The 27,250-nt window shown below is 33.8% G+C and overlaps 1 protein-coding gene across 3 annotated transcripts in view; it reads left to right on the top strand.

Moving 5' to 3' along the window:
- Positions 1–27,250, top strand: part of ETNK1 (ethanolamine kinase 1) — a 68,947-nt gene that overhangs the window by 19,138 nt on the left and 22,559 nt on the right. For 2 of the 3 annotated variants that reach the window (XR_009543568.1, XM_060166723.1), the window contains exons 2-4: positions 4,794–5,053; positions 14,335–14,475; positions 18,877–19,019. Coding sequence is in view for 1 of the 3 variants with exons in the window: in XM_060166723.1 (XP_060022706.1) it covers positions 4,794–5,053; positions 14,335–14,475; positions 18,877–19,019 (544 nt within the window). In the remaining 2 variants the exon portion in view is untranslated. The remainder of the gene's footprint in view (positions 1–4,793; positions 5,054–14,334; positions 14,476–18,876; positions 19,020–27,250) is intronic. The other variant, XR_009543569.1, reaches the window with a different exon arrangement.

Below are 27,250 nucleotides of genomic sequence, written 5' to 3'. Positions count from 1 at the left end.
CGACCAGGGATTGAACCTGTGCCCCCTGCATTAGGACTGTGGAGTCTTAACCACAGGACCGCCAGGGAAGTTCCTACAGTGCATTTTAGTAATGCTATATATAGGTCACTAGCAAGCACTGAGAAGTACTTATGTCTTATCTGAGTTTAGGAATTGTCTCCTGGAGGTTATAACTCCTGTGTTGGAATTTTGAAGGAAGTTAGAAGTTAGTGAGGCGAAGGAAAAGAAGGGTGAATTTGTCAGGTAGATCACTAGATAACTTGGGAGGTATTGTGGAACTTGTACACCCTAAGGAACTTAAACTTTATCCTCTAAACAGTGTGGAGTCAGTTGAAGATTGCCAGTCATCATCATGTTCATGTTTGTATTTTAGATGGATTATTTTGGTGGCAGTTAGTGAGTGAATTTTTTTGGAAGGTGGGAAGGTGGTTAAACTGGCGTAAGAGAGACCAGTGAGGTTATTAAAATACTGCAGATAGGAGATTGACAAGGGGATGGAGAAACAGGAGTGGATTTAAGAATTACCTAGGAAGAAAACATTTTATGTGGGGGATGGAGAGGGAGGGGTCAAGGTGACTGAAATGTGCCTGAGTGAATGGAAGATTAAAATGAATTGGTACCATTAAATGATTTATCTCTGGTTTTAAGCAGTTTTATTATGAGGTGCCTTGGTGTAGTTTTCTTCATGTTTCTTTGGCTTGGGCTTGTTGAGCTTCTTGGATCTTGAGTTTATAGGTTTTCATCAAATTTGGAAAACTTTTGACTGTCATTTCTTTAAAAATGTTTCTGTTCTCTTTTTCCCTTTCTTTGAGGACTCAAATTTTATATGTAGTCTCTCAGCTAATGGATGCTCTTCTCTCTCTCTCTTTGATAATTCATGTTTCCCTCTGTATTTTGTTTTGCATAGTTTCTATTCCTATGTCTTCAAATTTGCTAAATTGTTTTTTCTACTACCTAACCTAGTGTTAAATCCCATCTAAGTGTGTTTTCCCTTCAGACATCTTGAGAAGTTTAATTTGGGTCTTTTTTATGTCTTCAGTGACTCTGCTTAATTTTTTGTTGTAAGAATACAACACACTTTTTTCTTGGAATACAGTTTTAACACCTGCTAATTCTAACATCTGTGTCAGTTCTGGTTGGTTTCAATTAATTGACCCCCCTCTCACCCCCCATTGTGGGTTGTATTTTTCTGCCCTTTTTGCATGCCTGATAATCTTTTTCTTTTTGGCCGCCTCACCCAGCTTGTGAGATCTTAGTTCCCCGAGCAGGGACTGAAACTGCGCCCTTGGCAATGAGAGCGCAGAGTCCTAACTGCTGGACCGCCAGGGATTTCCCCATGCCGAATAATCTTTAATTGGATATTAGACACTGTGAATTTTACCTTGTTAGGCACTCGATAGTTTTTGTAGTTCTTTGGGAATAGTTTGCATCTTTGGGTCTTGCTTTCAAGGTTTGCTAGGTGGTACCAGTGCAGCAGCATACAGTCTAGGGTTAATCTATAACATAGATGTTGTCTTAATTATTAACTTTTATGATCTCATCATGAATTATTTTTCTGTCTTGTGTTCAAATTTAAATATGTAGTTATCTACATATTTGATAAGAGCTTAGTTTGTGTCAGGAACTGTTGTGCTTTTGTGTATATTAAGTCATTCTCATAAAAACCTATAAAGCAGATTCTAATGTGCTGATATTAAACATGAGATGAATGAAGCACATACAGGTAAGTGACTTGCCTAAAGTCACTCAGCTTACAGATGACACAGCTAGAATTTATAGTCAAGCAGTGTTGCTCTGTAGCTCATCCTCTGAACTGGTATTATCTTAAATACTTGACAAACAGTGCAGGATAAACCATGTGAAAAGGAGCTCCATGAGATTTGTAGTAGTTTTGTCCCCCCTCCATTGAGGTGGAATTTTATATTTCTAGTATATATCTAGTATAGTACACATACCTAGCATATGCCTAGTATGTTTTTAAATGTGTGTTTCAGAAGGCTGAAGCACCTTGAATTAATTGTTGGTTTATATATGAGGTGGGAACCATCCAAGAGCAAAAAGCACTGTCCATACATCTTTAAAGTCAGAAATCTCCATCAAGAGATCATTAGGATAAGCCGAACAAATTGGGTTTATTACTCCTTCCTTAAGGAAGACTTATTCCATGGGGAATGGTGGGGCTCTCAGTATGTGGGTGTTAGAAAGGACTTCGTATAAGATTTGAATTTGGTGATTTGGGAGAGGGTTCAAGGAAGCAAGGCTTTCCTCTGGATTTGGGTGTTGTCAGGAAGGAAGTGGGGCAAGTCTACGACTGTGTGGGTAATTTATCTTACCTAGAGGACTGGAGGAATGAAGCAGGACCAAAGCTGTTCCTGGAAAAGGAACGGCAGTCCCTCACATTAGCCAGAATAGGGGAGTGCTTGGTCATTTTTGTGGTTTGGAAAAAATGCATAATTTTGTCTTTGTTCAGACATGATTACAGAGTGACTTTGTTTTTGTCTTGATGCATTATGGTCACAGAGTGGCCTCATCTGATATTGATGTTCTATGAAATTGCTTATGTTCAGCAGAATCTCCAGGCCTTGCTGTACGTGCCATGTCAGTTCCTAGCCCCTTTCGTTTTTCTCACTATTTTAATTTTTTCACATGTAAACTAGATTGATTACGGGAAAAAAAAAAGAAGTGAGAAAACATATATAAGCCAAACGAGAAAAGTTTAAACTACTTAGAGAGAAATAAGAAAACAGGAGACAAGATTTAAACTACCTAATATTTTATTGGATATCTTTGCAGACTTTTTTTTTTTTTTTTTTTTTTTTTTTTGCGGTACACGGGCCTCTCCCTGCTGTGGCCTCTCCCGCTGCGGAGCACAGGCTCCAGACGTGCAGGCTCAGTGGCCATGGCTCACGGACCCAGCCGCTCCGCGGCATGTGGGATCTTCCCGGACGGGGGCACGAACCTGTGTCCCCTGCATCGGCAGGCAGACGCTCAACCACTGCGCCACCAGGGAAGCCCCTTTGCAGACATTTTTATCCTTATTTATACATAAACTACTTTTGTAAATGAAGTTATTCATATATTTATTTTTTTGCTCCAGGGGTTTATTGTGCCTATCATTTCATTGCAAATATGTGGCTGTTTTGTGCAACAGAGTATGTTAGGGTTAGTGTCATTGGAGTTGTGACTCTGTGTTATACTTATAAATGTCTATATAGTATTCAATAATCTTATCCCGTAATGTTATCCATTTCTAGCCTTTTTAAGTGCATATGTCTTTGTATGTATGTTTCTGCATGTACACATAAATGTACAATATAGCGTGCACAATTAAAGAAATTTATTATTATAGGCAAGAGTGAAAGAATGAATTTGTTATAAGCTAGATCAAGAAGACAAGCTAGTGTTTAAGTATTAAGTCCTTACTATTTGTTAGGAGGATGTAGAAAACATAGATTTCACTCCTGGCTTTTGAGGAGTGTAGAATGTCTTTCATTACAAGCATTTCAGAATGTTAGCTTCTCAAACTTCATTACAATAATTGAAATACTTCATCTCTACATGACATGTGGAGGAGTTACAGAATAATATGTGTGAGTTGTTATGGCATTTTAATAGGAAACAACATGCTTTCAACATAGATTTTAATAAAATGATGGAATTTAGTTTAAGGACATATGCTTCTTGTCAGTGTCTCCCTACATACCATCTTTTTGAAATCTACGTGGAAAGCAAAGTTTGTATGTCTCTGCATACCCAAAAAACATAGATATTCAAAGGTGAATAAGGATACATAAATATTTTCTTTCAAATTTCAGCTTAAGATCTAAAGCCTTTTCAGATGTCATTTATCATTACAACAATCTTATCAAAACAGAAACGTTTACCTTCTTTCTCAGGCATTAGTTTAATGTGTATACATTTAAAACTTATTCTTTGTCCATTATTCCTGTTCTTTCCCAGTTGTCTTTGGAAAAATGTCCTTAATGCTTACTTTCACTTTTACCTTTTATCCCTTTATTCCACTGAGAGCCTCCAAAAGCTCTGAGTTATAATTGGGTAAATAGAAAATTAGTTTTAGTGTCGAAGTAGTGTAGAGGAAAATGAAAGCTACAATTTTGAATAGACTTAGAGAACTAATATTGCTAATCATCTGTTTACTTTTTAATATACCATTGTACTCAAATCTAAAAAGGACTTTAAGTACTTAAGACTCTTGAAGAGTCCTCAAACTCCCTTTTAGAAAATACCTGAGAAATCTCTATCTTCCTCTAATTAAGGTTGTGCTTCTTTTTTTTTTTTTTTAGCTGTAGCATTCAAGTTTAAATTATTATAACCGGAATACTTAAAACAATTTTTTATACATATTATGTTAAGTAATCTTTGGAAATAACATTTAAAGTTGAGTTTTTTATAAATTGGAGATTTACCATAATATAAATTATGGTATATTATATTTGTATATTTAAACTTATGAACATTATTAAAGACTTTTTTATATCATATACTATGCTAGCAAGAGAGCCACTTTCCCTGTCTTCAGAGACTTTCCAATCTATTTAGATATAGGAGAGAGAACGTGTTTGTTGTACAACACAACATAGTAAACAGTGGTATTCTGTTTTGTTTAAATCTACAATTAAAATTATAGACATGTTAGGCAAAATTGTATTCAAAAGTTATATTAAGTAGATATTTTCTTTCAATTAGTATTTAATGATTTTCAAGTTATCTCCTATTCCTTCATTAAAAGTAAATAATTGTTTTTCCCCCATTTTTTCTTTTTTTTTGGGCAGCTTTTCACAGATGGAATCACAAACAAACTTATTGGCTGTTACGTGGGTAATACAATGGAGGATGTAGTCCTGGTGCGAATTTATGGCAATAAGACTGAGTTGTTAGTTGATCGAGATGAGGAAGTGAAGAGTTTCCGAGTGTTGCAGGCTCACGGCTGTGCACCACAACTCTACTGTACCTTCAATAATGGACTGTGCTATGAATTTATACAGGGAGAAGCATTGGATCCAAAGCATGTCTGCAACCCTGCCATTTTCAGGTACATTTCTTTTCCTAAATAATTTGTCCTTTTGAAAAATAAGAGGATTAAGTGCACTAAGGAAATGTTTTTTAAAACTGCCTTTTCTTTCTTTAGGCAACTATTTGGTTAATTTAGAAACTTTCTTTTGTTCGGGTTTTGTTTTATTTTTGCTAAAGAAAAAACATTCCTCAGTTAACTATGAGTTAATTCTCATAGTTAACTCTTTGCAAAAGAAAGGACTGCGAGAGGTTTTGGATTAGCCTTTCGCAGAAGGTCAAGGCTTCTCAATTTTTTAAAGTAGTGCTTGAATCAAAGCATTACACATTTCTTATTACTAAGTTTCATTACTCAGCTGCTCATAGCTTCAGAGTTCTTGCTTACTATGAGTCTTAATTCTGTTAACACGCCTTTGTTACTTTTTAAACTTAAAAATTATTTAATTCAAAGTATTATGTTTTCTATAAGAATAATGTCTTGCATATGCTTGATCATTTTTCTAAAATTGCTAAAATTTTCTTTTGGGCTTGATTGAAAACAGCAAGTTCATTGATAGTTTAAATCAAAAGTGCTCAAACATTTCGGTCTCAAGACCCTTTTACAACTCTTAAAAGGTTATTGAGGACCCAAAGAGCTTTTGTTTATGTGAATTATATTTATCAGCGTTTACTATGTTAGAAATTAGAACACAAAGTTTTTAGAATGAAAGATTATCAAGTGCATGTCCTTTTAGCTGTCGGTCAACATGATGATACCATCACACCACTTCACGTAGCTTCTCAAAACTGTACTGTACACTTGTTAGAAAATGAGAGTGAAAAAGGTAAATAATACTTTATGAAAATAGTTTTAACCTCACAAACTTCCTGAAAGGGTCTTGAGCCATAGATCAAAGTTCACAGTATTCTCTTGCTTTGGCTTCTTCAGACATAGCTACTTGCCTATATAATGATTATAATAAAGAGTATCTACTTTGAATATAAAAGGCATTGGAATGTATTTATGTTTAATGTAGTCTAGGGGAGGAAAAATGATTCAGTCAGCTGCTCTACTAGTAATTTACAGTCTGTGACAGACAATAACCTTGGGGAAAAAATAAGGTAAATAGTATACACAGAGGAACAGAAAAGGTTTTCAAAAAAAGTACAAATAATTTACTGTGGTATAGTTGGGAAATTAGGCAGTGTTTAACTGAGGTAACATTTGAATTGGATTTTAAAGGATGAGGCAGAGCATGGAGGAGTCTGAGGGAGATGATAGGTAAAGACGAATAGCATCAAGCTAATGCTTAACTAGTAATTCAACTTATGGAAGTTTATCATGATCTTTTTAATTTGAACTTTTGTGTAGCAATCAAGTATTGCAGAGACCTTCAAAATTTTTTTTAATTCAAATTAAGGTGTTTAGGAATTTTCTTATCAAGTATTTCTCTAAAACTTGCCTCTTGCTGGAAATACTGGCTGAAGTATAATTAAAGCCACTCAGCAACAGACATAATGGGAGAAATGCAATTTAAAATGAGTTATTGCTCACTTATCAAGAAGCATAACTAAAAAACACCAACTTCCAGTGCTGAGGGTATTGTAGTGGAACTGATACACTGTGAGTTGCAAGTAAAATTGGTTATGTTGTCTTTCGGAAATTAATAGGACATTATATAGTAAGTCATAAAAGAAAGTCATATGCTTGATTGTGTCATAACAACTCATATTGTCTGAAACATACAAGATGTCTGATGCAGGACTAAGAGGAAAAATATCAGCTTACTAGTTGAACTGTGGCTACAATAAGGAAATAATTTGCTTATGTGAAAACTCAAAGGGAGTTTGTAAAAAAGAAATAAATTCTGTTGGGATGGTAGGATTAGGGATTTTTTTTTTCCAGTTTCAAAAAAATGCCTGTTATTATAATTCTTAAAAAGCTTCCAAGAGAGGAGCAATTAGTGAGTATTAGTGGGTGTTTGAGGAGATTCTCTGCAGCCTTGAGATTTTCAAACATTTGGCTTTATTGAGTATAGAATTTAAAGTAGCATTTGCCTTGATGTTAGTGCAGTAAAACCTTATCTTACTGAGACTAGGTAGAAGGACCAATCTATGATAGTGAAAATCAGAAATCTTAGTTTTTTATTACCTAGTTTTTTCTCTGTTGTACATAAAATTTACTAATAGAAAACAATTGAATTGCTCTAATACAGTTCTTTTTAAGAACTGTATTCTTTCTTATGACCATTTAATTAATTTAGTTAACATTTTTTATTTTTAATTGTGATAAAATACACATAACAAAATTTCCCATCTTAATCATTTTTTAAGTATACAGTTCCATAGTGTTAAGTACATTCACATTGCTGTGCAGCCAGTCTCCACAGTTCTTTTCGTCTTGCAAAACTAAAATTTTATATCCATTGAACAACAACTTCCCATTCTCCCCTACCCCCAGCCTTGGCAACGATCTTACTTTCTGTCTGCATGAATTTGACTGCTCTAGGTACCTTATGTAAGTGGAATCATACCTTTTTGTCTTTTTGTGACTGGCTTATTTCACTTAGCATAATGTCTTCAGGGTTCATCCACGTTGTAGCGTGTCAGAATTTCCTTCCTTTTTAAGGCTGAGTAATATTCCATTTTATATGTAGGCCATGTTTTGTTTACTCATTAATCCATGGATGGACATTTGGGTCACTTCTGTTGATACTTTTTCACTGTTGTGAATAATACTGTTATGAACATGGGTGTGCAAATATCTTTTTGAGACCCTGTTTTCAATTCCTTTGGGTATATAATCAGAAGTGGAATTGCTGGATCATATGGTCATTCTATTTTTAATATTTTTAGGAACTGCCTTACTGTTTCCCATAGTGGCTGCACCAATTTACATTCCCACCAACAGTGCACAAGGGTTCCAGTTTCTCCAAGTCCTTGCCAACACTTATTATTTTGTTTTTTTGATAGTAGCCATCCTAATTGCAAGGAGGTGGTATCTCATTGTGGTTTTGATTTCTATTTCCCTAATGATTAGTCACGTTTAGCGTCTTTTCTTATGCTTCTCGGCCATTTGTGTATCTTCTTGGGGGAAATGTCATTTCAAGTCCTCTTCCAATTTTCTAATGGGACTTTTTTTTTGTTGTCTAGATGTAAGAGTACTTTATGTATTCTGGATATTAACTGCTTATCACATATATGACTTCAAATACTTAATTCCATGGGTTGCCTTTTCACTCTGTTGATTTTGTCCGTTGATGCACAGTTCTAAATTTTGATGTATGTAGTCCAGTTTATCTGTTTTTACTTTTATTGTCTGTGCTATTGGTGTCATATCCAAGAAATTGTTACCAAGTTCTGTGTCATGAAGCTTTTCTCCTATGTTTTCTTCTAAGGATTTTATAGTTTTTTTAGCTCTTACATTTAGATTTTTGATCCACTTTGAGTTAATTTTTATGTATGATTTAAGGAAAGGATTAAGGAACGTCTTTCTTTTACATGTGGATATCCTGTTTTTCCAGCACCAGCTGTGGAAAAGACTGTCCTTTGCCATTGAATGGTTTTGGCATCCTTATTGAAAATCATTTGATCATAAATTGGAGGGTTTATTTTGGAGCTGTCTATTCCATTTGTCTGTATGTCTGAGGCGATGCAAGTGCTGCTCTGTTTTGATAACTGTAGCTTTGTAATAAGTTTTGAAATCAGGAAGTGTGAGACTTCCAACTTTATTCTTCTTTCTCCAGCTTGTTTTAGCTATCTGGGGTTCCTTAAAATTACATTTGAATTTTAGGGTGGATCTTTTTCTGTTTATGCAAAAAATGCTGTTGGGATTTTGATAGGGATTGTATTGAATTTAAAGATCACTTTGGGTAGTATTGACATCTTAGCAATGTTAAGTCTTCCAGTCCACAAACATGGAATGTCTTTCCATTTATTTCTGTATTTAATTTTTTTCAGGAACATTTTGTAGTTTTAAATATAGAAATCTTTTACCTCATTGGTTAACTTTATTCCTAAGTATTTTATTCTTTTTGTTGCTATTGTAAATGGAATTGTTTTCTTAACTTCCTTTTTGGATTGTTCATCAATAATGTAGAACTGCAATGTATTTTATGTGTTGATTTTGTGTTCTGCAACTTTGGTGAATTCATTTACTAGTAAAAACCATAAATTTTCCTAACAAAGCCATCCTTCACAAATTGCGTGTTTTGTTCAACACCAATTTATCAAAAATTTTAGATGAGTATGGAACTTGTAAGTAGGACTTATTTAATTTTAAAAATCTCTTAGCAAAGCCTAGTTTTTAAGTATGTAGCTGCTATGCTTGCAGTTGAACTATACTTGTTATTTCCACGAGGATATTTGTATAATAGATTTTCTTCCTTTCCTTGTTAATTTTGCTACAGAAAAGATACACTGGTAGTTCTGAGACCTGTAGAAATTGACTTGAATCCTAGATTTTGCAAAAAAGGCTTATTATACAAGATGTCTTGTTAAAGGACAGGCAGTATTTCAAATGGATGGTCATTTTGTTTTTCTGTAGCTAGGCATTAATTTTGGCACAGTTCTTATTATATGAGATTTTTAAAAATCCAGGATAAATTTTAATCCACCAGAGAAAAACTCTAATAGTGGTAGAATCCTATGGTAAGTTTCTAAATGTATCCTGAGTCTGTTGCCAAGATGATGATTCTTATTCATCAGATATCTGTTAAGTACCTCCTTTTAGTGCTGAATGCTAGGATAGAAGAATAAGGCATGGTCTTTGCCCCTTGTATGATAACTTAGTGATAGTATTTATCAGTAGTATTGATAAAGCAATGTCAACTATACTATTATTATTTGCTGCTATTTTTTTTAATTACATAGGAAAATGTTACAAAACATTTTAAACACTTCTGAATATATTTTTACCTATTATGTAAGCATGATGTTATCATTTAACATTAACTTTGTCCCTTATATAATCGAATTCTATTTTAACAGTGCACCTGTAGATAAGGTAAATATCTATAGTTTACTTTAGAAGATATTAATCATTAGCTCTTAAGTTTTGGTATAGTTTTTTTGCAAATATTAATTTTGCTATTGTATGGTGGTTGTTAATAATTTAGTTTGTTTTCCATTTGAGTAGGTTTATATCACGTTATGCAGAAATGTTTTTAAAATTGCATATAAAATAATTTTTATAATTTCACTTGTAATTTCAGAAATTTGTTCAAAGGAGAATATATTTGATAATTTTTGATAAAAATCAAATTTGGAAAATTTGCCTTTCACTCCATAGTTTATATATATTTAACATTTCTATTAAACCTAGTAGGAAATTGGTATGAAATGGGAAGTTAGTCTACAGGATCTTTGTATATGAATATGAATGTGAAATTCCTGTTGTCATTATTGAACTTAAATCTCCAAATTGAGTAAATGTTTATGTAAATTTTTTTCTGGTATTCAGGGGCATATCACGTCAGATTTGAAGGAGAGCTTTAAGATTACGCCAGTAATTTGATTTTCCTTGTAAGAAATCTGAGACTCAGAGAAATGAAATGATTTGCTTAAGTTTAGACTTAAAATACAAGGGAAAAGTCAGAAGAAAACCCAACTAATTCTGTGCAGTGTTACTGCAGTATATTATAGTGGAAAGGCCTTGGCCTTTGCATCATATGATCAGTTCAAATCCTGGCTCAGCTCCACTTAGCCACCTTTCTGCCAAAAGAGTCAAGACAATCAAAATTAGTAGGTGCTTTTTCTTGTAGCAGCTATTCATGTTCAACAGATTCCATTAACGTGTAAGAACCCCTTGGAGTTGTGGCCATTTTGAAGCATTTACCTTAGAATTGTCATTCCAGTCACTCCTAGCTAAATAACTTATATTTGGACAACTTCTGAGACTACATTTTGTGTTTTGCAAATCAGGGTCTCATACAAACTCTGGGGTAAAACTATAAAAAATAGGCATTATTATTTATTTTTAAAACAGCAAATAAAATTTTCTGGTATTAAATACCTGTTCTAATATGTGACCCTTCTTCTGAATCACTGGTCTCATTTGTTGAGTAAACATTTCTAGGTCATAATGTTCTGTTGATATAGATTGCCCCTTGAGTTTTATGTAACATGGATTACCTTTCTTCAGGCCTTTTGTTCCAATTCCCCTCCTTAAAGTTTTAAAACCAGGTTTTAGTGGCTTCAAATAGATATGTGTCACACACACATACACATCTATGTATGTATATGTGTGTTTGCATGTATATATGTGTATATTTGTACTCTCCTTTGTTTTGATTTTATTATCACTTTTATTATCATGAAGGTTCCTGATGCTTAAAGTACTACATGTTCATTTGGGCCTAGCTTTTTATGCAAATACTGTATGAGAGGTTGATATGAAAATAGATTTTTTTTCCTATATTCTTGTAGAGTATATGGTCTTGGGGAAGATCATTTAAGCAATAATTATTTAATTTATATAAAAATGTTTATTTGGTAATTTCAGAGGTATGGACCAAAACACACATACCTAAAAAGATCACAGATTTTAATATTTTGGTAATGCATTAGGATTCTTTTTTTCCCCCAAAATAAGATTTATTCTTCACATGGTTGCATACTCAATTATATTTTATTCTCAAATCCGCCAAATTTTCCATTTTAGACAAGAATGCAGTGCCTTAAAGGTGAAAGATATTCTCAGATATATCTATGTCTCTCCTTTCACATAACTTCAGCATCCATAGAATCCTAACTTAATCATCAAAATAAAGGCCGAAAGCAAATTTTACTCAATTACAGTGAAACCTCATCATACTTATTTTCCATGGTAGAAAACAAGGAGAAAATATTGAATGCATCAGACACTACACTTGGCAGCAGTTTTAGGCTGAGGAGCTTGCTGAATGTGATCTACATGTAAACTTTAAGCTTCAGAATAACAATATAAGCAGGTTTCTCTTTAAAAATTTAGGTGGGTTAAAGAACAGCATTACAAATATTTTATTACTTATTTTAAATTCAGTAATAAAATCCAGTGGTACTCTGAAGACAAGAGAAACTCACCAATTTCTGTACCTGGGTACATGAGAGAATCAGTAGGGTAACAGCTAATTCAGTTACAGCTTTGGGTATCAAAGATTTGCAAGGGCTATGTCCTATAGACCTCTTTTCGTTGCATCAAGTACTGTCAGACCAATAGCAATTTTCTGCTCCTAATAGGCATTGAGCATTTTCCCCTACTGTGAAATATTTTTTAGATCATCAAACATCAAATGAGATGTGGTCAGCTGAATTACAGTCATCCAAACTGAAAGATGAAGAATATTAGTCAATCTATTGGTTCTTTAATGCTGTGTCCTTTCAAGCAAAACATCAAATATTTCTTGTAGTAGAACTGAAACTCACTTGCAGTAATGCCTAAACACTTCTGAGATGCATTAGGACTTATTGAGAATAATAATTTGAAAATTCAGACTGACTCAAAGAAGGAGGAATTTGTCGATTCATATATCTGAGAATACTAAGTTCAAGCATGGGTGGATCCAGGGGCTCTAATAGTGCCATTAGGAAAATCACTGTCTGTTTTGTTGTGTTACCTTTTTTATTCTGGCAGACTTTTCTAAGGAGTGACAATTATGATTCTTAGCAGTTACAGGTTTATCTAATCAATTTGCAGTGTGGGGAGTGTGTCACTCCTTTTCTGATCGCCTCAACCAAAGTCAGTAGCTTCAACCAAAGTCTTGGAATCAAACCTTTTTGGCCTAGCTTGGGTAATATGCCCTGAACCGATCACTCTGGCCTGAAGGATGGAATGCTCTGGGCAAGTCTGTGTCATCTCTTTGCTCCTAAAGTTAGTGGTGCCGGTGGGATAGGGAGTTAGGATTGAGATGAGCTCTGACTGAACCAAAAGTGAACTAAAAGTGAGGGGGATGGAAGTTTCTCCAAAGGAAAGTCAGGACTCTTATTAAATAATAAAACTAGATAGATGAGAATATTCACTGTAGTATAAAAATATAATAAAAGTGTGTTATTTAATCACAGATTGGTGAAGGATTACTACAATGCTAGATTCCCTGTGTACTTAGTTAAGTGGTTTTTGTGTATTAGTCATCTGGGAAGCTTTTAAAATATCTTGACGCCCTGGCTGCACCCCAAACCAATTAATTTCTCAGGGTAATACCCAGGCCTCTGTATTATTTTCTTTCTTTCTTTTTTTTTTAAGTTTCCAAAGATTGATTTTAGTACATAGCCAAGCTAATGTTTGTTCAGAGACCTTGTTAACACAGTTATAGGAATTAACTCACTGAACCTATTTATCTGCCCGCTTACCTTTTTACTTTAGTCCCTTTTGCCCTTTAACCTCAGTGACTTCAGAAGCAGAATTGGAGCATTATATTAGTGCCTCTCAAATTATACAGTGAATTAGGATCACCTGGAAATCTTGTTTAAAATGCAGTGCTGGGGCCTACCCATAGAGATTATCCGAGGTGGAACCTTAGAAATTCCTAAGTGGTGCTATGTTGTAGGTCCTAGGACTGTACTTTGAGGAACGTTACATTAGATTGTTAGCATCTTGAAAATTTGCCAGATTGAAGTTCTTTTATTTGTAGATTATTGTTAAGTCATGTTTCTACCTACTATTCTATGGACTATGTGGTAATTTAGTTCTTATTTCTATTTGGTATGCTTATTCCTCCATTAGCATTTGCTGTACTAGGTTCTGCAGATACAAAGACGGTGTGGACACAAATATACTACACAGCTTCAAACTATTTTGTTGTTATATCAGTATTGATTCTGACATCATAAAATCCTAACGTTTATTCAGAGTATTGTTAACAACACACAGAAATTAACTCATAAAACCTATTTATCTGCGCATTTACCTTTTTACTTTAGCCCCTTTTGCCCTTTAACTTCAGTGACTTCAAAAGCTCAAAATTAAAATGACTCAGTGTAATTTAAATGCATCAGTGATTAATATCTAATACGTGCCTTGAAATCATTTATAGTCGTGTATTGTTCTGCTGGTCACAAACATTGTATATTCAAAATAGGCTGCCTATATCCAGACACTCAGTCCCTTTTGGACACAATATTTAATTACTGTATTAATTTTAGGTGTTTTTCCTACTTATGCTTTAAACATTTGTTTGCCTCTCCTTGTGAGAGTTGACTTGCCATATTATTTTGAATCTTGTATATGGTAAAAATAAATCATGTTATAAGATAAAGGCACCCTAGTTATTTTAGTTTACCTATGAGTAGATATGAACTGTATGGTTCTTAACACTTTCTTTTTTATGCTGTTTTGTTTTTAAACAGGCTTATAGCACGTCAGCTTGCTAAAATCCATGCTATTCATGCACACAATGGCTGGATTCCCAAATCTAACCTATGGCTAAAGATGGGAAAATATTTCTCTCTCATTCCCACAGGATTTGCAGATGAAGATATTAATAAAAGGTAAAATTACTTTTACATTTTAAATTATGTTTTACATTGCTTTGCTCATATATTGGGTTTCAAAGATAACTGTAAGGTTTTTGTGTATAAAATCTGGTTTGGTTTATCTCTTTGCATTTAAGTAAAATAAGCATTAATTCATTTGACTCTCAAAAGGCACTACAGAAATTTCCTTCCCTTCCTACAGCTGACTCAAAAAAAAAAGAAGAAAAATAATCAACCCCTATAAAAGTGGGGAAGTGGTGAGCCAAGAAACAAATATGGAGTGTTTATTTGGCAGTAAACATAATATAAAGATTACTATGAATGGGTACATTTTTCGTAGTGTGAGTTGACAATAGAGACCTTTTAAAAAAAATTCCTTCTGTCCAAAGGAAGGCTGTTCTGAAGGGGCCTAGAGATCTATACTGGGACATACTTGGAGTATGAAAAAGTTTGGGTTTTAGTTTACTGTGACTATTTAAGTCTCATGATGTTGAAAATTAATTTACTGGAGTCTCAGCTTTTGTAGGACTTCAGGTTCAGAGTGACTAAGGTATTTCATTTCCTATATAGAAAAATGTGTAAATCAATATTTAGAATCCAAATAATATAAACATGTTTCTTTTCTTCCAGTTTTATTGAGATATAATTGACATACAGCACTGTGTAAGTTTGTGTACAGCATAATGATTTGACTTATATGCATTATGAAGTGCTTACTACAGTAAGTTTAGTGAACATCCATCATAAATAAACAATTAAAGACATAGAAAAAATTATTTTTCCTTGTGATGAGAACCCTTAGGATTTACTCTCTTAACAACTTTCATATACAACATGCAGCAGGGTTAAGGGGGCTAGTGCTGGCCTTCTGGTGGGCAGAACTGGGTCTGGGGGAGCAGGTTGTGGGACCAGAGGTCCCGGATGTAGTGTTGGCCTGCTGGTGGAAAGGGCCCAGATCCCAGAGGGTCCTGGGCCTAGTGCTGGTCTGCTGCTGGGTGGAGCCAGGTCCCAGCGTTTCTGGCTGCAGGGCCCTGGGGTTCCCCAGAGTTGGTATTAGACCCCCAGTGGGCAAAGTTGGTTCCTGGCACAGCTGGCTTTGGTGTCCAGCATGTCCTGGAAATTGGTGTCAGCTTGCTGGTGGGTGGGGCAAGATCCCTGGATGCTGCCTGAGGGACCCAAGGGGTCCTAAAACTTGGCCTGCTAGGGCGGGCCTGGGTCCTGGTGCCAGTAAGCTAGAGGGAGGGTTCCAGAATGGCACTTACCAGGGCGAGTGTCCTCCTGGTAGAGTGAGCTCCCCAAAATGGCTGCTGCCGGTGTCTCTTAGCCCAGGGTGGGCTCCATTTGCCTCCTGCCTCTCCAGGAGGCTCTTGAAGATCAACGGGTAGGTCTGACTCAGGCTCCTTTCAAATTACTGCTTCTGCCCTGGATGCCAGAGTGTGTGAGATTTTGTATATGCCCTTTAAGCGTGGAGTCTCTGTTTCCCACAGCCCTCTGGTTCTCCTGAAAGTGTGCCCTTAAAAAGCCAAATGTCTTGCCAGTGCAGGAGTCCCCAGGCTAGGGATCCTGCTGTGGGGCTTGTCCTCTCCTGTGGAGAACCTCTGCAGTTGTAATTATCCTCCCGTTTGTGGGTTGCCCACCCAGGGGTACGGGTCTTGACTGTGCTGCATCTCTGCCCCTTCTACTCGTCTTCTTGTGGCTTCTTCTTTATACCTTTAAAAAATCTTTTGTGCCAGTCTTCTGGTCTTTCTCGTCAAGAGTAAGCAGCTCTGTAAGTAGTTGTCGTTTTGATGGCGCCAGTGGGAGCCGGTGAGCTGAGTCCCCCTCCTCCTCCATCGCAGCCACTCTTGACAGACATGCAGAGCACAGTCCTGCTGGGACCTTCTGAAATATTCGGCGGCACATGCCTCAGAAACCACACCAGACGTGTTTTTCCATAGTGTGATTAATACTAGTGCAAAAATTGGAAATTTTATTTTGTCTTTATATCTAAAGTGTACATGAAGATTTCAGCTTTTGTATTCAGGAAGTCTTTGCTTTAAGAACAACGGAAGTAAGCAGGACCTGTGGATTTTTTTTTTCTCGTTTCTTTTAATTTTTTATAACTCATTAGCGAAAAATAGCTGTATTGTTTTGAGCTTGATTATTTCAAAGATTAGTTTGACTCACTCTGTGTGTGCTTTATTTACAAAGTTTGTCAAACTTTGAATGGATAGGGATATTATACCCCTTTAACTGGAATAGGCAGACACCTGGAAGTGTGTCAGGTGTATTGGATATTCAGAAAGTGATAACATAAAAACAAAAAAAATTCTCTTTTGAAATAGCTATTTTTGAAAGATTTTGGGGAAAATCACTTTAGAATAAGTAGATGGCAGTGGTGCAGAGTTGAGAGGCAGTATGGTACTGTATGGATTAAGAGTACAAGACTGGAGCCAGACTGCCTGGGATCAAATCTCAGTTCTGCTGTGTAACCTTGGACAAATTACCTATTTATTCTTCCGTAAAACATAAATAACAAAGGTAGTATATTTACCTTTTAGGGGTTCTGTGAGGATTAATTGAGTTGGTATATACAAATTTCTTAGAACCGTGCTTGGCCATATAAGTGCTAAATAAATGTTAGCTGCTATTTTTAAAATTATTATTAGTCAGAGAAGGTTACTTCAAATGCTTGAGGTTAGTGATACTTGGGTAAAGCTGGAGATGCAGTGTGGTAAATAATGAAAGAACCTCCCCCCAACAGAAAATATACAACTAAAACATTAAAAACAGTTAAAATATTAAAAATGTTTCATATTTTCTTCCATTCCTTTTTGTCTGTACATGATTGTAATTATGTTAATAATCCTTTGAATCCTATTATTTCCATTCAACTCAGTACTTCTAAAATAAATTCTTGAATAATTTCACCATTTTAAAAAGCGCATATAAGGATCTCTGTTGGAAGGTATGTGTAGAAGAGAATGCAGGAGTGGGGAGAACAATGAATAGGCAAATTCATTAAAGTAAACTCAGTGATACAGAATTTTTTTGTGTTATAAAATGGAAATGTAAGGGGTAATTTGAGAGACGATATAGAGAAAGAATGAAGAGAACTTATTTTGTAAGCCTGATGGTGCTATTGAAGAATTAGTAGTAGCACCTTATTTTTGTTCCGTTGTATTTTTATCAAATTATTACAAATACAGCACAATAAATAGTACAGAAAAGAGTGTAGGATAAAAAGCCATGATCACTAATCCTTCTTGCCATACCAACACTCACCCTTCCCAGTCTGACTACTGAGGCAGTTCTCTGTAAAGATGAGTATTCTGTGATGTGGTTACCATATGATAGTATCATAATTTTATATGATTAATGATTGTATGATTATCATATAATAATGAGTTGATTTATCAATAGTAGATAATATCTATTGACTATCAAATGTGACTTTAGCTGGTTTATTACTACATTCACCCTTCCAAGCTTGAAATAGATGTTTTAGTTCTTTAATGGACTATCTTTGTAACTTTACATAATATACTTAAACTTTTTATTTAACTCTTTGTGTCTTGGTTTCCCCCATCTATAAAATGGACATAAACATAAGACATTTAGAATAGTGGTAGTAATTGTTAGCTGTTAGATATATATATTATTCCCTCACCCCATTTTGTACTGATACATTTTTTACTTTTCTGCCCTGCATTTTAACTGTTGATCTGTTTCTTTTTATTCATGTTTAAGTTCTTTTTAATGGTTTTTCTGTATTCTAATCTTTAGAATAATTGGCTTGCTTTAATTCAGAAGTCTGTGCATTTAAATGGAAAGGACTTATTAAAAATAGATTTTCTTTGATATGTATAGAAATATCGAATTACTGTGTCATGCACCAGAAAGTAACATAGTGCTGCAGGTCATTTATATTTGAAAAACAAACAAACTCAGAGAAAAAGAGATCAGATCTGTGGTTACCAGAGGTGGGGTATGGGGAAGGGGGAATTGGATGAAAGTAGGCAAAAGGTTCAAACTTATAGTTACAAAATAAATAAGTGCTAGGGATGTAATATAAAACATGATAAATTAACACTGCTGTACGTTATATATGAAAGTTGTTAAGAGAGTAAATCATGAGTTCTCATTACAAGAAAACTATAATTTTTTTCTTTTTCTTTTATTTTGTATCTTTGTGAGATGATGGCTGCTCATTAACCTTATTATAGTAATCATTCCGTGATGTATGTAAGTCAAATTATGCTGTATTACACAGTGCTGTGTGTGTCAATTATATCTTAATAAAACTAGAAGGAAAAAAATCAGTTCTATATGACAAAAAGAAAAGAAAAGAAGATTTTATTCCTTAATGAAACTTTAAAAAATGTTGCCATTAATATACACAAGATATAACTCTTTTTTTTTTTTTTAAACTGAAAGGTTCCTAAGTGATATCCCAAGCTCTCAGATTCTTCAGGAAGAAATGACTTGGATGAAGAAGATTCTTTCTAACCTGGGCTCACCTGTTGTGCTCTGCCATAATGATCTGTTGTGTAAGAATATAATCTACAATGAGAAACAAGGTAGGTGTTTGACTTTAGCAGTGAGTAAGGTTTTTTTCTTCATGTTCTTAACAATCCTTTGATCTTTGTGTCAGTAAATTTAATTCAAACGCAAGGGTTAAAAATGTGTGCAGTCTTCAGCATTTTCTTTGGTTACAAAGTCATGGTAACTGTGCTAAATTAGGAATGTATATTCTCTTTATAGTTGTATAAAATATGTTTCTTAGAATTGGTTTATTAGAAACAGTTTTTGGTTTCTGTTAGAGTTTTAAATGAAAAATGATAAAATGACTTGGTTTATGAATTTAATTGTAAATATTTGGTAGTTCATGGTTTGAAAATGCACCTGCTTGTAATGGGAGTAATTGAAAAACCAGCTGACATTGTACTATTTTATAAATATAGAAATTTTTTGAGTGTCGGGGGGGACAGCAGTATTAGAAGCAAATATGTCTCTAGGTTTCCTATTACCTGTGTATTATACTGATTTGTTAGATATTTTGATGCTAAGGAGGGAGCCACAGATGGAGGAAATTTTATTTGTAGTTGCTGAAATTTTATCTACTAAAGTAATAATCAAGACAATTTAGTAAATTGTTTTAACATTTTTTGAGATGGTCAGTGAACTTTTTGGTGAAATGTTTTTTGGGATTGTTCCTATCTTGCTGTATTCAAATTCTCTGTGTTTTTATGGTTAAGAAACACTTGGTTGTATTATATTATTGGATAAAGTGGTTTGAGGTTTGGTTGCTAAAGCAGTAGGTGCCCTTCAATACTACATTGGCATTTTTAAAACATAATTTTGGTTGAAAGATTAGTATTAATTCAAAAAGTCTATTTGAAACTTTGAAGCTATTGCATTTTGTAGGAAACCAGTTTTGAACATAGGTATCATAGTTGGAAGATTATTTTGAATTAAAAGTGTGCTGTTGTGAAGATATTGAAGCCAAAGAATTCTGATTAAGTGGTCATATTATGTTAAATTACTATTTATGACCATTCTTATCAGATTGTAAGCTGAGACTGTGCTAATGCAAAAGCTTTTAATATTTGTAACTGACTTTAATTTGAAGAAAACGAACCAAAGAACACTGTCAAGGGTGGTAGACTGAAGCACATATTTTCAAAAACACACTTAAGTACCTTTTATATTTGATATTTTAATTTGGATTAGAGATTATATTTTTAAAAAATTTTCTGAGCTAACATCTTTATTTTGAATGTCTTGAAGTCTGTGTAGAATCGTTTTTTGAAAACTTCAGGTGTACCCCAAAACATTAAGTACTTGACAGTGTCCTTTAATTTATTATTATCCATTTATTATATATAATTGTCATAGTGTATATGTACTACATTGTATACTAGTAACCAAATCTCAATGCCATTTGTGAGACTAGAGTATTAGTTATGCATTAAAGCTATGTATATTAGCTTTTAAGTTCAGTGCAAGATCTAATAAACACATTATTTTATATAACGGAATTTCAAGTGAGGGTCTTCATCTTACATTTGAAGTGGACACTCAGCTTTATTTTTAACTGCAAGTTAATTAAGAGAATCTGTTATTTCCTTTGGAATATCATTTTAACTTTTCATATTTTAATTTTATACGTTTCTTTTGAATATTCATTTCACTGAACAAACTTGTTTATAATCTAAAACATAAGGGACCAAAAAAATCAGATTACTATGTCTTAGGTAAAAAAATTAATTTTTACTTTTTTATTTAACCAGTTGCCTATCTAAACTACTGATTAGTGATATGAAAAGTTCTCATATTTTCAAATAAAATATTTATGCTTCAGTCTGGCTTTAAGAGTTCAAGGTTGTCATTGTTTACTTTACCACGAGTTACCTAAATCATACTTTTGTGTCTAATTTTTCTTCCCTACACAGAAGAATAAAACTCGCAGTTCAACAAGTGTAAATATGTTGATACAGGTTTTAGAGTTTGCCCTTCTTCACAGAAGTCTGTTATGTACCATTTGTTTCTTCTTGTCTTTGTGGTTGTGTTTGTGTGTTAGTTGTGGAGATATTCTGTTATTTTTTTCTCACCAATGGCTTTATACTGTCCGTTAGGAAGGCTACTTTGGACTTTGTGGCATCCATTAAAATCAATTCCTATGTGATTAGTTGATACATAAGCATTAAGAAAACATGGTTGGAATATTGTTCAGGTAAAATCTGAAACTCATGACAATGGCAAGAAGCTTGTTCTTTTTATTATTATCTTACTCTGTTTCAAATTAGGAGCTAATGGTTTTGAAGTAATGTGACTATGACATATTTGTCTTTAGTTATAAGGAGAAGTAACATGCCTCATACTTTATAAAAGGTAAATTATATAAATTTAGTAAGTTTAATAAGCATAAAATATATATATTTGAGCTGTAGCATAGCATTAGTACTTATAATTGCAATATCAAGGAGGATCATGAAAATTAGAAATGTGCACTGCAAAGTTCTTTACCTGAACTTGTTAATTGATTATAGCATCTAAAAGCCAAGTGTCAAGTCTTTTCAAATTAAAATGGTTTCTACAAAGAATAAATGATTAAGCTATATATTATGGTCACAAATGTGTTTGATTTGTTATCACTTGTTAAATCATTCATGTGACTTGAGGTCAGGACTTCACCATTTTGTATCCACCTATGATACATATAAAAGTAACAAGATGAAAGCCACGGGACTAGCCTTTGCATCATCAATCTCAGTATCTCTCTGTAGTGTGTTTCAGACCCTTAATTTCTTGGAAGTACAAATTTTAGTTAAACTTCATGAATTTATATTGGATCATCTTGAAGTCTCTGCATGTACTTTTCAAACGTAGTGTTAGATTTTTTTATATGTTGTAACTAGATTAAAAATCTCTAAGTAACTCTTACAAGCAGATATATTACTCTTAAAAGAGCAATCAAACTCTTAACTCTTAAGTAACTTAAAAGAGAAGTCAAAAAGAATATAGATTTTGGAACCAAGCACACTCGTGTTCAAATCCCTGCTTAATCACATATGGAAGTAGGTGGTATTAGACAATTCATTTTATCTCTTCATTAAGTGTTTATATTTGATCCTTTACTATCTGCACCAGAATCACCTAGGGTACTTGGGAAACATGTAGGTTTCTGGGCTCCATCCAAGACCATCTGAACAAGAATTTCTACTGATGGGCTTAGGACTCTGCATGTTTAGCAGATTTCTAGGAAGTGCTTATACTGCTGATAGTCTAGAACTTTTATTTGCTTTATTTGAAACTTAGGAGATGATACCTACTTCAGATGGTTCCTGGCAAGATTTTAGATGATGCATGTAATGTAAATAGCACCAGACTAGGTGCTTAGCAGCTCTCAGTTGCAGTTATTATACCGTGATAGGAGTTGGCAAATGTTTTCTGTAAGGGGCTATGTAGTACATACTTTAGACTTTTCGTCCCATGTTATAGTCTCTGTTTCCACTATTCAGATCTGTGTTGTGGCACAAACACAGCCATATACTGTTCATATAATTCATGAACAAATATGTGTGGCTGTGTTCCAATGAAACTTTGTTTACAGAAACAGGCACTGAGGTGGATTTAACTTGAGAACACATTGTTTGCCAACCCCTGTATTATGTTTATAGGAGATGCATTATACAAAATGTATCTGTTTCTGAAAAAGTGAAAATGGTTACTATCAGTATAAGCCAGAAGGATTTATGGCTCATTGGTATGCGGTGACAATTCAGATTATCTTTAAGTGCAATTTACAGATTCTATCTTAACTATAACTTGAGTGATTAAAGTTTAAAAATGTATATATGTATATGTATATATACGTACTCATATATACACACACACAAGACTGTGAGCACCCTGCAGTTTATAGGCATTTTCACCTGCGAATGTTACAGAACTGGTAGGCATCACAGAAGAAATACTGCTTCTACTTGTTTTCATCATGTCAGTTGACAGGACTCAGGAATATGGGAGAAGAGTAAGCTTCCTTTCTGAAGTTGATGGTAGCTGTCAAGATTTTTGAAAAGTTAGTCAGTGCCAGGAATTAGGTGGTTGGTAAGACAGCAGCCCATTCCTTGGCTTCAGTGAAATGACATCTTAAAAAGGTAAGAAAAGTATACTTAATGATATGATGATAGAATTTGTTATATAATAGTAAAACCAAAAGCAGTGGTTCTCGCTCCAGAATTGTAAGATAAGACTTACATCAGTCATCTTTTAAATTAATCAGCAATTAATTAAAAAGAATTTATACTAAGTAGAACAAATTTCAGTATTGCTTATTGACTGACTTCAAATCTAATATTTTAATTTCAACTAATCCTTTAACTGCTGACATGTTAGAAGTAATTGCTAAAGCTTTTGAGTTTGTTGTCTCATGTCTTGATGCTCTGTCAGAATGTTTATTGGTGGCTGTTTTGTTTCTCCTTTTCCCCCATTCATAAAAGCTTCATAAAAAGTTCACTTGAAGACCTAATTGTAACTTAAAATGGCTGCCATTGATTATTTTCTCTGTCAGCAAATGCGAGAAGCTGATTCACAGCTATTTAAGGAAATAAAAAATGAGTGGAAGAAAAAGGAAGCTTTTCTGGGAATTACAGAGTAAGCCAGGTTTTTCTTTAGAGTTTTAAATAAAACAATATAAATAGAAAATGGGTGAGTCACCATTCTTAGTCACTTGATTGACTCTAAATCTTATCCACTTTATTGTTATTCATGAAAAGGCATTGATATGGTTGTTATTTTATTGATATTTAAACAAGTTTTTTGTTTTATTTTAAAATTTAAATTATATTTTTATTTGCTAACCTATATTTTCCAGGGTGGAATTTTTATGAAGGATAATCTTAACTTTGTTTTAACTTGTAGTCTGGATCACTATTTAGTATAAAATAAAATAACCCTAAATCAGGTAATAAAAAACTTTAAATGGACTGTAAAAACCTGAACTATCAAGGAAGAGCTACCTTAAATAGTTACTAGTTCAGTGTTTTTTCTTTACTCATACATTCATTCCCACTGTATGTTCAGTCATATACTGGAATAAGAATGTCAGAAATGCCATATTTTGTTCCTCAATATTTCATGCTATCCCCCGCTTCCATTTAAATATGTGTTATCATTGTGTCTGAGCATTTTCTGCAAAACTTCCATTTATTTCACTAGCATTTGAATACTTCCTGTGTGCTAGGATTTGCTCTGTGGATTGCATAAGGAAAAGTGGAAGGGACTGCCTCTCCAGGAAGCCATGTGCCATGTAGTGGACGAGTCAGTCACAATACAGAAGTTTACATTCAGAATGATGAGTGCTGTGTGGTGAAGGTGTACACGTCCAGGGTAAAGTTACTGGACGCTAGAGTAAGGGATGAAGCGAAAGTTTCCCAGAACAGAATACTTCCTTTTTCTGTGTATTAGAGAGCATTTTGCCAACATTAGTGTAATCATGGTTACTTTTTCTCTCCGTTCTCTTTCTGCCTTACATAACACTGTAGAGCAAGTAGAGTGAGTTGGAAACATTTTCAGGTTCTCATATTGGTTATTTTGCTTTTCATCTTTATCCATTTCTCTGTAACAACAATAAATAAAAGGAGTCCAAATGAATGTATCATGTGAATTATATAGCCTTAGTTAATAAGCTAATTTTTTTGGTTTTAAAGTACTTTAAATATTATTTAAACTGTACTGAAATTTGAATAATTTAACTCAGTAGAGTGTGGATTTCATTACTGCGAAGATACGTAAGAAACGAAAAAAGAAAAATGTAGCATTTGAACATTCAGATTATAGTTTTATTCAGTAATCTTATGCTTTACCCACTGTGTGCTAATTATATACAGATAAAATATAGTCTTAGCTCTTAAAGCAATGCTTTACTTTTTAGAGGTCAAGGATCCCTTGAGAATCTGGAAAATTGAGAATCCCCTCAGAATCTGCCTATATAAAATTTTGTGTAAAATTTTCGGGAGTATTCTCATTTTCTTTCCACCCTTGAATCCCCAATTAAAAATTCATATCTTAAAGAATTAACAAGATAGTCATGCCATATGAGCTATTAATTATTATAGTGATGTGGATGTTCCTCTAAATACTTGGAAAATTTAGAATTCAGAAGTTAAATTTGTAGAAGAAAAAAGTTCAGTGCATTTTTTTGGTAGGAAAGCATTTTCCAGTAATTTGATTTTTCTGGCACCCGAAATAAGGGAAGCAGGCCTCTTTAATTTTACTTTGTTGCAGAAGATTAAATTTAAGGTTGAGTTCCACTTTGTTTGCAGTTGTTTGAAAAGAACAGTTAATGCAGATTAAAAAAATTTTTTTTTTCCTTTTAAGCTTTGTGTCTTGTAAAATGTGAGTTTGCCAAATTTTCTTCATCTGCTACAGATTAGGTATTCCATTGTTGCTGCCATGTGGCGGCGCACCCGTGCTTCTTAAACGCACTGACTGGAGGTTTATCGCATCACTTGTTCACATGCACGGAGCCTGGTAACAGCCTCATCTGTATCTTGTTAGCTTCATTTTCTTATTTTTAAAATTTCATTATTTATAAACTCAACATAGCATTTAAAAATAAAGGCTAGTTTTAATGAATTAATGCTACTACAAAAAGTCATTGCTAAAATTTTCATACTGAAACAGATTTTAACTTTTGTTAAAATGATCTATGCTTTATTTAAATTGTATTTATAAGCAGGCATGTTTTACCTGCCATTTTATTTATGTTTGCCAAATTCTAAATATAATTTTGAAAATTGAAATTGAAGCTTTTGTTTATGTGGCAAAAGTAAGCTTCAGGACTGGGCTGTGTATTTTTATTGGCATGTAACAGTTAATATGAGCTCTACAAGAATTTGTGTTTAAAAGAGCTAAAGCAATCAACAGCTGCAATTTAAAACATTGTTTATTAAAACTATTTGGTTGGCTCAGTAATACAACTTGGTAAATCCTCTGGAATCCTGATTTCTTGAAGGCTGGGTGGTTAGGTATTTCTCAAATCGTGTTTAGCCTCTTATTCATCTTAATCTTTTTAAACTGTCATTTTTTTTTTCCTCCTAAAAGTAGTGTTTATTGCAAAGAATAAAGGAAGAAAGGTCACTTGTCTACCATCTGAAATGAAACTAGTAGAAACATTTTGTTTTGGTTTATTTCCATTCATCTTTTTTCCCCTATGCATTATATTTTTTTTTCTTTTTTCCTCTCTTCAGGCGTAATATTTTAATAATTTGGATCAGTGTGTTTACTATTTTATGTCTTTTTTCATATAACATTTGTAATTCTCCTGGTCATTTAATAATTTTTGAAAATGAAATTTTTATCATGGCTGCAAAGTATTTTGTCATGATGGTGGTCTTTACTCTCTCATTCCCAAGGGTACCTAGAAAAAAATTTTTAAATATGTTCTGACTTTTCATTTCGGAGCTTATTAGTAAAGTGATTTGGTTAAAGCTTGTTCTGTCTTCCCATCCTGCAAGTTTAGTGAAGTGATTTGGTTAACGCTAAGACTTTCTGTGGAATAGTTTTTGTGAATTCAGGAATTTAAACTGGTTGAGTTGTAGTGGTTTATGTAGTTACCAACTTTTAAAAACCTTATATTATTTTGTCAGTATGCATATAGATTTTGGTAACTGGGCTTTTATACTTTGGTAATCTCACTTATTTTACTCTAGACTTGACTATTATAAAAATTTTGAATTAAATATTAAATACAATTACATTAAATTTTTTGGCTTTTGTCTAAAATACTCCACTTGCCATTACATTTTTCTGTCATATAATTCTTTTTCTGAGTTTGAATATGATCAACATACATCCCCAGATTAAACATATAAATCTGTATGACACATGACAGTTCAAAAGCTCTTTTATCTGGGAAAAGCCAGTGTGTATAAACCAGAAGTTTGTTTTGTTACCTCAGCTTGATGTTTTAAAAGACAATGTAACTAGACATATGCTGTGCATTTTCTCAATATCAGCAGCTTAGAAACTATTCTTATAGCCATCTCTGTTCATGTATCCATTTTAACTGTTGAGCCCTGTTAGCCTTTGAGTTTGTGATCCCTTGATGTGGACAGTGACCCATTTTGATTTTTTTTTTTTAAATGTTTCACTCTGTCTCTCTTTCTCTCTCTCTTTTTCTCGTCTTTTAAAAAATAGGACCTATATCTCTGTTGAGCCAAACCCTCTCTAATACTCAGTACTCGAAAATGAAGTGTTTATAAGCAGGAGTTTGTCCCCTGGGCAGGCGGAACAGGATAGTCTT

The sequence above is a fragment of the Lagenorhynchus albirostris genome, chromosome 11, assembly GCF_949774975.1.
Source record: "Lagenorhynchus albirostris chromosome 11, mLagAlb1.1, whole genome shotgun sequence".
NCBI classification, from domain to species: Eukaryota; Metazoa; Chordata; class Mammalia; order Artiodactyla; family Delphinidae; genus Lagenorhynchus; species Lagenorhynchus albirostris.
This window is presented reverse-complemented; position numbering and strand designations above follow the sequence as displayed.